Source organism: Emys orbicularis, chromosome 10 (assembly GCF_028017835.1).
Source record: "Emys orbicularis isolate rEmyOrb1 chromosome 10, rEmyOrb1.hap1, whole genome shotgun sequence".
Classification (NCBI taxonomy): Eukaryota; Metazoa; Chordata; order Testudines; family Emydidae; genus Emys; species Emys orbicularis.
In genome coordinates this window covers 8,833,686-8,847,984 of record NC_088692.1, presented here as the reverse complement: position 1 = coordinate 8,847,984, position 14,299 = coordinate 8,833,686, and the positions used below count along the sequence as shown (strand labels likewise).

Here is a 14,299-nt window from a genome sequence, read left to right as displayed (position 1 = left end):
ATGATCAGCTATTGCTTTCTGTGATTCCATTTTTATTCTTCGTCCCAGCAGATCCTAGCTAAAGCTGGCGCAGGGCTCTCAATGCAGCTGACAAAATATAACAATAATGCACATAACAATAATAACTTACACAAGAATATATGAAGAGGAGAATCTGTCCCTTTGTGTGTTTTTTTTCAAGGCATGAGGCTTTAGGCCAAGTGTCTTTAACTGTCTCTTTTCTGCCAAGAATGGGAGTATTCACTCAGAAATGTAGGACGGGGGCCTGATTATCTCATCAGTTGCGCAGGCGAAAGCCAATGGGAGCTGCGTGCCTGCAACAGACAGGCTAATTGAGAAGTTCTAACGCCAGCACGGCTTGAATGGAAGTGGTAGGAGTCCTTTAGCGCTTGCCAAATGCAGCTGCTAATGTCCGTTAGCCAGGCAATATAAGTGTACATCTTAGAAAGCCAGCGCAGTCCTGGAAGAACTGTCACTCCACACTAGACTGAACATTAAGGAACTCAGTTTATCCTCTTAAGCTTCATCCTTTCTGCCATCTCAGAGGGGATCAGGGTAACAATTTGGTGTGTTATTATTTAAAGAGAACATCAGACACAGCTAATTATTAGAGTTATTACAGGACACTGATTTATCGAACTGCCGAAGTGTAATCACAGAACTCCTTGAAGCTTAACAGAGTTTGTTTTCTAAAGGAATAAAATAGCAGGATCCAGTAATACTCAGCTCTGGTTTAGTCTCAGGCTCTTTTCTGTGCCATGAATATTTGGATGTGTTGAAACAGGCAGAACTATGTGCAGCTGAGGGAAAAAGCACAACCCATTGATGGGCTGTCTCAGATTTACGGGGGGATCCCATAAGCGGGCCGGGGGGAGGAACAGAGAAACGATTTAAACATCTGTGAACATCCCACACAACCTTTCTCCCCCAAAACATTAAAATTCCAAGGGAATAAATCACTCATTAAAATAAAGGGAAATATTTTAATTCACATGGGAGAGAAAAACGCATGAAAATATCAGGAAACATCCAAAATCATGGATTTCAGAAGTCTGGCAACCTAACAAAATCCCTGAAGATGCCACTTTACTGTCAGGGATTCAGTGTGCAATTTCATTACATGCACATGAATGCCTGGTCCCCTTCCACTCCCTAAATACCGATAGTGTTATATTTGAGGCCAGGAAGAATCTTTCTCTTTGGAGTAGTGGGTGGCAGGTTGAAGCCTTTCACAAAGATTTGTCCTGTGCTAGGAACACAGTGCTGTGTGTAGGGCCTACTCCTGAACCACTGAAGTCAATGGCAGTTTTGACATGACTTTCACAGGGAGCAGAAGCAGGGTGGAGCTGTGCCGTACTTCCAGTGAGCTGAAGTGGTTGCTTGCCACTGGTTTGATGGGGGCAGACATGAGTGATCAAGGGTTAAATTGTATGCCAACACCCTGTGCAAATCCATTTCCTTCACGGAGGGCGGATAGAGCGTAAGGCCGTGTGTAACCCACACACCTTCTGGGTGTGGTGTTCTGTCCTAGCTAGTGGCACTGAGACCACTTAGAGAGAGATAAAATATGTCTGCTCTTCAGCCTTAGTTAACGATCAGTTGGCTTTTAGCTCATGTGGTAGAGGCTCATGCCCAGAGGTCCCTGGTTCGATCCTGCCCGCCGACGACCCTGGTCTGTCGGCGTTACACGTGCAATACGTAGCTCTCAGAGAATGTCTTCACTGGAGCTGGAGGTGTCATTTCCAGCTTGAGTGGACATTCCTGTGCTAAATCTGATCATGCAAGCATGCTCAACATGTAGCCATGATGGCATGAGCAATGGCACATAGCTAGTGTCTCGGATGGGGCCGTACTCGGGGCAGCTTGCTCTCTCCCTGCTCATTCACCTACACTCTATTTTTAGCATGCTCACTCAATCAGAGCTAGCATGGATATGTCTACTCAATTTGGAAATTACACTTCCATCTGCAGTGTCAATGTACCCTTAAATAGTCAACTCTTCGGGGCAGGGACTGTGTGTGCAGAGTCTAACACAGCCGGGCGCTGATTCTGATCAAGACCTTTGGATGCTGCCATAACCTAAATATTAAATACATAAGGACAAGGATTTTCAAAGGGGCCTGAAAGTCAATGAGAATTGGGCACCTAACTCCCTCAGGAGTTTTTGAAAATTGCAGCCCAGGCTAGGAAGTTACTGGAGATGGGTGGAAGGGGCTTTCTTGTGGTTAACATTAATATTCAGGAGATGCTGAAAACTCTCCAAGGCCTTCTAAAAAGGCACAAGCAGAAGGTTGGACACAGGGCCGGCTCTAGGTTTTTTGCTGCCCCAAGCAAAACAAACAAACAAAAAACCTCGAACAATGCCACCCCTGGAATTCTGCTGCCCCAAGCTTGTGTTTGGTTTGCTGGTTCCTAGAGCCGGTCCTGGTTGGACATGTCTCCCCTACCTGTTCCTAGCAGCTGTTGGTTAAAGCTAATTCTGCGCTAAGCATGAGGATAATACCAATGTCTGTTTCAGCATTTCCTATCTCACACACGCTGATTTAGTAATGAGGTTTCGGGGCAGCGGTAATTACATTCCTTGTGCTGTATCCACGCTGCCACTTCGCTGCTCTGATGTCTCTTCACATTTGGGTAGGATCTCTGATGTGCATGGCGTGCTGAGCCTCTCTGGATGAGCTAATTGAATAGTTCTTCTTTGCACCAGTGTAGCCCTTGGGCACCCCCACCTTGCCACTTGCTGGAAGAGCAGCTCAGCTGAGAATCCAGCCAGACCCCTCCCTTCCAGAACACTGTGACTCACAGCTGATTTATATGAAATGGGGCTTGTGTGTTTGTTTGTTTGATAGCTCTCTGATTCCCTTCTAGCGTGGAGTGAACCAAGGGATCCGAGTGTGGATTCTCCCTCCTTCACCCCATCAGCTACACTCTAGTATAGCCGCTCTCAGTCAATGAGAGAGAGCTCTCCCATCGATGGAATGAATCCACCCCCAATGAGCAGCGGCCGGTAGCCATGTCAGCTGGAGAAGCGCTCCTGCCAACATAGTGCTGTCCACACCGGCGCTTCGGTCAGTGTAACTTATGTCACGCAGGGGTGGTGGTAGTGTAGATGCAGCCTAAGACATGTCCTGAGGTTGAGGTCCACACCTCCCTGAGAAACGACTAAGGGAACAGTTAGACCATCAGAGTGGGAATGCTAAAGGTTTCTCCCCCCCGCCCCCACATTCTCCTTTTCTTTCCTGTTTTCAGAACTGCACCTGGAAGAACTAGCCAAAAGGGTATAGGAAAACACAGTAAGGACAGGAGATAAGCCAAAGGCTGATCTTACAAACAAATGTGAGAGAGGCCCATATAATCCTAATGGATGATCCCATTCATTGCCTGAGAAAAACACCTCCACTACCTACGACATACTCCTAAGCAATGCATGATAACCAATAACATGACATACAGGCCACGAACTTCAGTATGAGGCTGGGTGGTGGCCCTGGATCAGGGTAAGGATTGAAGCCAGTAGGTGACCCTGGTGAATGGGTTAAGGTCAGGCCCGCTGACGGGGGGGGCAAAGGGGGCAATTGCCCAGGGGCCTGGGCAATTTAAAAGGGCCTGGGGCGGCGGCTGGGAGCCCCAGGCCCTTTTAAACAACCCAGGAGGGCCACAAGGCTCCTAAGCGCACATGACTGCGCTGGCCAATCGTGCCAGCCTGCGGGGCCTCCCAAAGCGCAGGGCCCGGAGCGGTCGCATGTGCCTAGGAGTGACAGGTCCTGGAAGTGACGGATTCGTCACTTCTGCCCCGGGCCCCCCACCAGGGACGGCCCTGGCCCTGGGGCCCGGAATTTCTGTCAGCGGGCCTAGTTAAGGTTGGGGCCAGTAGAGGATCTTGGGCTAGAGCAGTTCTTAATTTGTGCCCGAGTTCATAGTGCCGGCACCTCTGGACTTGCTGCGTCAGTTATGCAAGTAAAAATATTGCTTGAGCCCCGGCACCTCTTTCATTACAAATTAAGCACTGGGCTGTGGTTCAGTTTGGGGGCTGCAGAGGGCGCCAAGCTGGGGTTAGGATTGGGGCCAGTTTTGGGCCCCGGGCTAAGGTTAGGATTGCAGCTGGCTGGGGCCCCAGGTCAAGGTTAGGGCTAGAGCTGGCTGGGGTCCTGGTCTCGTTAGGAGTGGGGCCTGCACAGGGTCCAACCCAGGGTAAGGGCTAGACCCCTAGTGGGGTTTGAAAGTGCTCAGCACCTCACAGGATCAGTCCCAGGGTGCTGGGCAAAGAGCTTTGTCCTTGTTTGGTTCGAGTCGGGGATGTTTGCCTCTTCAGCACAGGCGTTACCCTACCGTCCTCATGGGAAGACAACAATCCTCCCCAAGGCGGCCAGCAGACAACAGCTGAGAATGAGGCTAACACATTTAGCCGGAGGATCAGCATTATTATTATTTTTTTTAATGATTCATAAATGCAAAAACCATCTTAGAGTCTCTCGGGTCAGGTCTTAATATAACCATGGGCAGGGTTTGCCTTTCCCGATGCGAACGACCCCCCAAAGCAGCATCCAGCATGTGTCAGTTTGCTGCACCCCAGTGAATGTAGCAGGCAGCATGTGAAAGGCAGCTCCCGGTTGCCCCAGGGCTTGCCAGGACAGGCTGGCTTGAACAGCAAAGCCCTGCTGTGCGCAGGCTGAGACCGTAAATCAATCAAACGTTCTTTTGGCCCACTTGGCTTTGCAGTTCTCCTATCTTCTCCTTTACCTTACTCTTTGCGGACTGGAGTCTGCAGGAAGAAGTACTCTATCTTATACGGCTTTGCACCCTAGGGATACGTCTACATGGCAAAAAACCTGCCGCATCAGCAAGCTTCAGAGCCTGGGGCAACTGGCTCCGGCTCATGCTACAGGGCTAAAAACAGCAACATAGACATTCCCGCTCGGGCCAGAGCCCAGGCTCTGAAACCCAGTGGGGGCTGGGTCTCTTGGCTCGGAGTGGAACATCTGCACTGCTGTTTTTAGCCCCTTAGCGCAAGCTGACCAGAGCTGTGTGACTTGCTGCCGCGAGGATCTTTTGCCCATCACCATAACAGCTGGGCACCACACCAGCACCAATGGATTTAGCCTCACAACATCCTAGGGAGGTGGGGCCGTGATATTATCCCCATCGTGCAGATGGGAAAGTCTGTGAGAGAACAGGCACTTGAATCCATGTCCCCCATGTCCTAGGCTAGTGCTCTAACCATTGGACATCCTTCCTCTCTCCCGTTTGACATCAGCACCTTTCAGAGGGGGCTACCTAACACCTGCCTCCAAAGTCACTCATTTTGAGTGGCGTAGGGTGGTATTATTTAGAGTGCTCAGGGCAGGGCCCATGTATTTTATTTTCTGTAAAGCGCCATTAAAACAAATACTTTTTCTATAATATATAAATAATAACAATAAGTGAGTGGAAAAGTTGGTCCAGTACAGCCAGGGTCATTATAATGGAGTTTATAAAATGTAATGAGAGAGAGAGAGAGAGTGTGTGTGTGTGCGCGTGTGTGCGCGCGTGTGCGCCCTCTGCTGGGTAAAATCTGAACGGCTCAACTCTGTGACATAGGCCCTATACTGCTAAGAAGCAATGGCCATTCTCCTTTAGTTCAAGTGGTATTTATTATTAATTATTATTATTTGTACTCATAATTCACTAGTGCCCAGAGGCCCCCGTCATATTTCAGGACCTGATCCTGCAGCCATTAGAAAACCAAAATGCCCACTGTCTTCAAAGGAGTTTTGTCTGAATAGGGACTGCAGCCCTAAGTCAGAATTTCAGATAATTGATAACATTATCAGGTGCCTGCAGAGTCACAAACTCCACCCACACAGACCCGTTCTGAACCTGTCTCTCCAGCTGCATTTGGCCTGTTGACTGAATCACTTGGTTATTGCTAGTCGATCTCCTCCAGGCCAGGGAGGAGTTTTCAATTTGCTGGGAAAAGCAGGGGAATAAGGACTCGTAGGAAGGTCTGTAGATGTCATCTCCCCTCCCTGCCACCCCCCTGGCCCCAATCCCCAAGGCCATGGTGCAATCCGGGGCATTTCAAACTGTGCTCTTTCCAAGTACTTGTATAGTAAGGATAAAAGTCACCTCTGGCTGGGGTGCTTTGGAAGCATTCAGAGAGTGGAGCAAACCTCCAAACATCCCTCATCTCCCTTTGAATTCCACCAGTGCCCATGGTAAAGATCTGGGAGCGTGAAGGATGTGCTGCTGTCTAAGGGCCTGGTCTTGCGCACCCTCAATTCCCACTGACGTCAACGAGGGCAGTCAGCCTCTTCCAGGTCTGGGCCTGTCTTACTAAAAAAACATTCTGCATGTGAGGCTCCCTAATCAGCTGAGCCAACATCCCCTGAAGTCAGAGGGAAACATTCTGCTGATTTTCATGGGAGTTGGATTTGGCCCCAAATGTTTGCTGATTCTGGTCTCTTGGTTGGATGAGCTTGTGCCTGTTTATGATTAACCAGCTTGGCCTATAACCTCATGGGGAGGTGTGACTGTTTTTTTGCACCTAGCTCCCACACATGGATAATACAGACCTTTATGTCTAATAGATCAGGATGACTAATTCACAGTCAGTAATTCATCTAATGAATCTCACCCCTCTCGCGCTCTCTAGACAGATTGTTCAGGAGTCACTATAACTTCCACTCATCAATTCATCATTTGAAATTATTCACCGAATACGCTCAGCAAATAAGTCACACTCTGTAGTTCATTCGTGAGCAGTTCATCGCAACCACTCGATATTCAAAATTCAAGATGGATTAGTTAATTCTGATTGGACATACAGATCATGTGGTACCATTTCTGTTCCCTGATTGGATGAATCAGATTTTCAGTGTGAATACTCACCATTGCAAATTCAAAATTTGCTTTCTCCATTTCCCTAATATTTGCCTCAGATTTGCTGTTTCTGCAAACATTTCTGCCAGCAAACTCACTCCTTAGCATATTCACCTAAGTAAACACAAAACCCCTTGATGGGGGATACTACTCATGCTCCACCCACAAGAGTCGTCAGATGCTTCTATTGAAACACGCAGCAGTGCAGGAGGTAGTAAAGTTGACATTGAAGTGATCATCATTAGACTTCAGAGTCAACATGCCACTGCAATATGACTGGGGGGCAGTTGCCAAACTTGCCACCTCCTAGAGCAGTTGGGTGAAATTCAGTCCTGGTGTAAGCAGTTGCAACTCCACAACAGATGCCATTGTTTGTCTGCCTGCAGACTCAGGCAGACAGCTCAGATTCACAAGTTTTTCATCACAAATGTAAGGACTAAAAACTATTTTCAAGTGGAAGCTTAACTGGGTCAAAACTGATAGCGCCACTTGAGAAGTAGGGGCACAGCTGGCACTCCAAGTACCATTGAGCCGGACTCCTGCTTTTCACTGGTCAGCTACCCTCACTGGTGAAATCCTTACCCATCACTTGGCAGGAAAGAGACGGCTGAAGTTGTGCCTTTGAAGGAAAAATTCATTAGGCAGCTGTTCTATTTCAGCCCCTGGTCCCTGGACTCATGCAGTTGAGTTGGTAAGATGCCCTATAAGGAGAAGAAAGGGAAGGAGAATTCCCCAAGAAACAGGGCATTAATTGATCTCTCCTGCGGGACATGAACGTTGGCCAATCAGGTTTGCAATGGTGTGGCCAGCTGAGTTTGTGTCTCATTAATGCGCTGTTCTTTTTTTTAAAGGAAATGCTGGCTCAGGCCCTTTGGGTGGGTATAAGAGAAGCTGGCCAGCCCCTTGTAAACACGCAACGTCTTCCAGCACTCTCGGTGGTAGGTACTTGCTATGTGTGACGGTCGGGAAGAGGTGTATTGCGGAGCTCTGCTGTGATTCATGCAGCCGTACTGGGCAGGAATTGAAAGTGGAGGTGGGGGAGGGAATAATGTCAGGCTATAAGAAGCAATAGCTACCCCTCCCAGCATGGATTTGTTTTCATTGTGTTTTATGCCAGAGAGACTTTGAACTCACAGATAGTTTTATATTATAGTTGTTACATCAACGGAAGCCTTGGAAAACTAAACCTCAGAATTTTAAAAGGCGAGAGCCTGCTCTGAAAACCCAATGACGATAATGAGGAGATTCCTTTAGAGAGGCAGTTTGATCAAATACATTAGAACAGTGAAAGTAACCTCCTTGCACTGTACTTGTTTTTAATAATTGACTTAATTTAAGACATCAGTGGGGTGTGTTATTCAGTGGCTGGACCGGAGAGGGGTGTTCCAGGGCTTCTGTGCCAGCTGCGCCACTTATCATGTGACCTTTGGCAAGACCTTTGCGCCCTTTTTCAAAAATGTCCCCGGTTTCTGGATGCCTGTTTTGGGGTCCCAAAATAAGACACTCAGGGGCTGATTTCAGAGGAGCTTCAGGTAGAAAGGCAGGCGGCCAGAAATATCCGATTTTAGATGCCTCATGTTGGCCTCTCAGAAACCAAGGCAACCCCAAATTGATGGACACTTTTGAAGATTTAGGCCATTCCTCAGTTTCCCCATCTATAAAATAGTATCTCCCAGGGATAGTGAAGCTTACTGAATTGAAATCTGTAAAGGGCTTTGAGAGCCTCAGCTACGGGGCACTGTATGACCGAAGTGTATGCTATTTGTATTTACATGCGTGTATGTTTAGTGGGAGTCTAGTGCAATGTACCTTTCAATCTAATCGGTTACTAATATGCTTTAAAGATCCAGGGTCCAAGTTCTGCTCCCCTGCCTTTATTCATGTGTAATGTTACTTAGTTCACTAGTGAGTCTGTTGATTTCAGTGGGATTGCTGATGGAGTAGGGAGAACAAGGGAGAGCAGAATCCGGCTCTAAATAACTCTTGCAAACCTGGGAATAATAATAGTCAAATTTAGCTACACAGAGCGCAAAGGAAAATGTTTGCTGATACTCCCTCGCTGAACCTCCTTTATCTCTGCCTGCTTGACCAGCAGGTGAAGTATACAGAGGAAACTTCTTCCTTCATGCTCTGTGGGTGAAATTCATCCACTGAAATCAGTGGCGTTACACCAGGAATTCATTTGGCCCCCATAGCCTCCCTTATCGCTTCCAGTGCCTGGAGGAGCAGTACTGCATCTTGGGTTCTTTTAGACCCTCAAGATCCGGAGTGGGCATCGGGGAAATTGAGAGCCCCAGAGGGACCCCAACCAAGATCTCTCTCCATGTAGTGCCAATCTATTCTGAGAGAGCAACAGGCTGCGGCCCAAGCAGCATCTTCTAAATGGAGCAACAGCTGGCAACTGGAGTCATCTGCCCTTCCCCTTGGGATTCCTCCCCGTCAGCCAAGACTGGCTTGTCTAACCAGGCAGCTACTTCTGCTGCGACACCACAGCTCAATATTGCAGTGAACACTGTTCTGGGTTATTCACCCGCCGCCCCAGGGAGTCAAGGGAGCTGCAGTGGTGGAACAGAGAGTAGCGCTTGGTGACAAGAGCATCAGGGGTCAGGTCTGTGATGTCTCCTGGAGGAACAGCCCGGAAGGCACAGACCAGCCTTTAAGCAGCTCGCATCCTGGACTGCACTGCTAGGGCTAATGCATTCCCTGGGGTAAGGGAGGGAAGCTTTGGGGTCTGATTTCTGGCTGCCGATGGGCCGTTGCGCAGCCCAGAGCCCACACAGAGTCTCCGTAGTGCTCAGCATAATGGAGATGCCACTGACACTGCCTGCCCCCAAATGTGCCCCAACATACCACCAGATTTGGGGCTTGCAAGCACTCTTGGTGGCCCTATGCACGGCCTGCACCGGGGAATTCTCCCCTTGCCACAGGCCAGGGGCTCTTGGGGAACGTCTACATTGCAGTTAGACACCCACGCATAGCTCCCCGACCCGCCCCAGCTCACCTCCGTCTCCGCTCCGCCTCCACCTCCTCCCCTGAGCGCGCCGCTGCGTCCTGCTTCTCCCCCCTCCCTCCCAGCGAGGGGGAACGCGGCGCGCTTGGGGGAGGAGGCATGGCGGGGCGGGGATTTGGGGAGGGGTCCAATAAGGGCAGGGAGGGGCGGAATTGGGGTGGGGACTTTGGGGCAGGGGTGGAGTCGGGGCGGGGGCGTGAGCTCCCACAGGCGCAGAAAAAAGTTGGCGCCTGTGCACCCACGGCTGGCCCATGCCAGCTGACTCTGGCTCGCGTGGCTCGGGCTAAGAGCCTGTTTAATTGCAGCACAGACGTTTGGGCTCGGACTACAACTCGAGCTCTGGGACCATCTCACCTCACAGGGTCCTAGAGCCTGGGCTCCAACCCAAGCCGGAACGTCTACACTACAATTAAACAACCCCTTCCTTAGCCCCCGAGCCCCGCAAGCCCGAGTCAGCTGGCACAGGCTAGCTGCAGGTTTTTCATTGCAGTGTAGACCTACCGTTGGGGCTTACAGGGTTTAGGGGGTGTGGGAGAAATCATCTCTCACTTTCTAGCCTCCCTCTTGGTAACAATCCTCCAGTTTTGGGGCATCCCAGTCTCTCACTATGTGCTGTGATGGGGCCCTATTGAATTCCCAGGGGGTTACTGTAGCCTGTGGGGGACAGAATAGGGCCCCAGGATTCCCCACTGTGCTCCTTGCCAGATTCTCTGTTCTCCCCCTTTTCACAGCCCTGCAGGAAGCACTGCTCCCCATCTCTTTTCCTTCCGGTTTCACCCTCTGCCTGACCTGAAGCCAAGATGCCTGGTGGCTACAAAGGCGAGTGCGGGGATGATATTGACCCCATGCCATTCCTGAACCCTCCCGAAAAGGAGAAGCTGGAGGCCATGAACAAGCCCTATGACATCAAGAAGTCGTGCTGGGTCAAAGATGAGAAGGAGGGTTTCGTTGCCGGGGAGATCCAGTCTGACAAGGGTGACCAAGTCGTTGTGAAGACTGCGACCAACCAGGTACGGTCGGCTCTGTGAGTTGGATGTGAGAATGACAGCAGCTCCCGCTGGGTCACCGCCCTCACACTGCAGCTGCATCACCAGTGTAAGCCTCTAGATTTTAGGGCCTGGTTTCTCCCTCCTCCCTCTATGGGGCAGAGGCTTAAAATCAATGGAAATCCATTGTATTCTCTGGCGAGAGGGGGAAGGAACCAGGCCCAGGGGTTAACTGACCACATAAGATTAGCCCTGAAGCCAAGTGGTGCTAGTAAGGATTACTCACGTGAGTAAAGCTTTGCAGGATCAAAACATTGTTAGTCTGAAGCCTCTATCCTCAGGCAGGCTGAAAGTGGCAGTGGCTGCCTGGCCGGGCTTGAAGGAGAGTTTTGCCATTTGCTTTGCAGCTCTCTCTTTCTGCCCAGTTTCGTGGGAAGGACGCTCATTAACAGTCCGAGCATCTTCCACACAAAGCCTCCAGGGTTTGATCTGATTAGAATGTCCCCGTGCTGGATTGGCAGCCCGGGCGAGTGAAGCCCGCTATCCCCAGAGCGGGCATGGCATGGCGAGCAGCAATCCACGCGCCCGCCTCCCTGCCCTGCTGACGTGCCTTCGGCCTGACCTGGCCTGAGCCGCGCTAGGGCTGGAAGTTCAGTGTCCATGGGCCATTCAGGCCTGGGCCCTCTCTGCAGAGCTTGCCAACAAGGTGCTGTTGACAATGAGTGGAGGAGGGGTTGAGATATGGCTGGGTGTCCATGGAGACCATCAAACTCATCTCACATAGCATCTGATGGGTGCTCACTGGCCTAACACCTTTCAGTGGCTATTGAAAGAGGCAGGATTGAACCCAGGGACCATAGAGCGTAAGGCTCTACTTCCCATTTACCAGTTACCTCGAACTCTGGCTCAAATATTCTGATGGTGACAGAATGCAGACCGACCCCACTTACATATTGCTTCCCTAACCCCCCAGACCGTCACCGTGAAGAAGGATGATATCCAGCAGATGAACCCACCGAAGTTCTACCAGGCCAGCGACATGGCCAACATGACCTTCCTGAACGAGGCCAGCGTCTTGGACAATCTGCGGCAGCGTTACAGCCACATGAGGATTTATGTAAGTGGAAGGCTCACACGGGACAGCCGAGTAGCGTGTGGCGATGAACATGCCAGTGCCAGGCACTAGTGGGTCAGAGATAGTCATTGACCCCAATTCAGAGGCCCAGATCCAGACCTGAGTTACTTCAGTGTAAATCTGGAGGCACTTTCTTCTTTCTAAGTTCCACCTCATTCAAACCCTCCTCCAGGCCTGCTTGGCTCTCACCTGCTTAAAACAGATGACAGCATGTGAGGCAGCCTGGATTTTCACCCTCGCTCTGCCTCTGTATGAAATCGGCCAAGCCAATTCACCGCTCTGGGCCTCAGTTTCCCCATCTGTAAAACAGGGACAATGAATGACGCTGCCCTACAGGTGTTGGAAGCACTAATTCATGCTTGTAAAGCCCTTTGAGATCCCTGAGTGCAGGGTGCTAGATGAGTGTCAGGCGTTAGAGAGACCTGAAGTATCACCTGAGGCTGAGGCGGCACAATAAACTAGCTCTGTGCTTCCCATTGTGCCCAGAGCAAACTGGTTTTCCTCATGCTGGCTGGTTTGTCTTCTCTTTCTCACACTCCAGACGTACTCTGGTTTGTTCTGCGTGACCATCAACCCCTACAAGTGGCTGCCAATCTACGGAGCCCGGGTGGCCCAGATGTACAAGGGCAGGAAGCGTACTGAGATGCCCCCTCATCTCTTCTCCATCTCAGACAATGCCTACCACGACATGCTCCAGGGTGAGTGCGAAGGGCAAACTGGCTTCCCTACTCCCCCGGAGCCTCTATCCTTGTTCATCCCAACCACGGCTGCCCCCGGAGATCCCACTGGGGCGGGGTGTGCTTCCCCCAGCAGTGAAAGTTGCTGCAAAGTTGGGCTTCACATGAAGTTTTGGGAGGGGAGAGACTAGCTAGATCCCTCCCTCCCCCCGAATCCAGGGCTCTGATGCCACAGAGCCCCCCCATGGAAGGGCTCCTGCAGAGCACGTTCTGAAGATGGCACTTGCCCCTTCCTTGCCAATACCCCTGGGCTAGGCTTCCCTGTGTGGATGGAAGAGGAAGGGCACGTCTGGGAGCAGAGGGGCAGGGACCAAGGGCGCTATCCCCAAGCCCAGACTGGGCACGCCCTGCAGGGCTGGCGCTTTGTTCCTAGGGGATTGTGGAGAGCCTCGTTAACCCTGGCCTTGTCTTGTTTGTTGTTCCCCCACAGACCGTGAAAACCAGTCTATGCTGATTACGTAAGTATTCCTTGGGAGTCTTCAGCTGGTCATCTCCGCTGAGCGAGAGGGGAACGGGGCGCAGGGAGAAGAGGTGCAATTAGGTCTCGGAGGGAAAGCTGTCCGGTGGTTAGAGCAAGGGCTGGCAGTCAGAATGCCCCGGTTCTGTTCTTGACTGTCACGGACTAAGGCCCTGATTGTCCTTAGGTGTGTGGGGAGCAAGGGGGACAGGAGCCTTTCCCCACACTTGCGTGCCCTGTGCGAGGATCAGCTGCAAATGCCATTCCTGGACTTGGAAGGGGGGGTGGAGTGTTGAGACTGTTCCCCTGATGCACCCCTGCGGGCTCTGTTAATTTTTCTGCTGATCCTCTGCAGGTTTAGTGCAGGCAAGATACACTTTCCCCCGCTCCCCCCCAGTCTGCCCCCTTCCCATGCACAGATCGGTGAGCTCAGAGTCTCTCTGCGGTGTCCAGGATATAATGCAGCAAACTGGGATGATTCCCGCCTTCCCAGCATGGACACTGTAAATAAGTGATACTCCAGATTGCCCTCTCATGGCCTGGAATGGTCCTGCAGGCACCCTGCCTCAGTTTCCCTCTGAGTTCTGAGAATAATACACTTCTACCCAGCGTCTTCAAGTACAATATTACACACACACACACACACACACACACACACACACACACACACACACACCTTGAGCTAATTTATCAGTCTCTTGATCCTTCCCAGGTGGGTCTAATAACCCCAAGCCCCCATCTGCGAGAGAGGGGAGCTTTGCTCCCTCCCACCCCCCACTCTACAAGGCTCCAGGTCTCAGACCCTTAAAGGAACAGTGCTCTTGGATGGCCCTAGATCTTTCCTCTGCCTCCTCAAGCTACTTCCCCGAGCTGTAAAGGCCGGAACCCCGTTACAGCCACAGGCCGCTGCCAGCACACAGTATGGGGCATGTGTTGTAAAACTGTAGGGCAATGATGCTGATTTTGCATTAATGTAAAACTCCTCCTGATGACTCTTCTGGAAGTATCAACTGCGGGCCTGATTCTCCTCTCGCTTACATTGGCCTTACACCCCTCCCCTATTCTTGACTTTAATGAAGTTACTCCAATTTTGCCCTGGTGCGAGGGAAAGCAGAA

General features: G+C 50.8%; 1 protein-coding gene across 1 annotated transcript in view; it reads left to right on the top strand.

The window, feature by feature from the left end:
- Positions 1-10,668: 10,668 nt before the first annotated feature.
- The window catches only part of LOC135884234 (myosin-16), a 46,760-nt gene continuing 43,129 nt past the window's right edge, over positions 10,669-14,299 (top strand). The window contains exons 1-4 of the mRNA XM_065411491.1: positions 10,669-10,878; positions 11,828-11,971; positions 12,531-12,687; positions 13,157-13,184. Of these exons, the coding sequence (XP_065267563.1) occupies positions 10,669-10,878; positions 11,828-11,971; positions 12,531-12,687; positions 13,157-13,184 (539 nt within the window). The remainder of the gene's footprint in view (positions 10,879-11,827; positions 11,972-12,530; positions 12,688-13,156; positions 13,185-14,299) is intronic.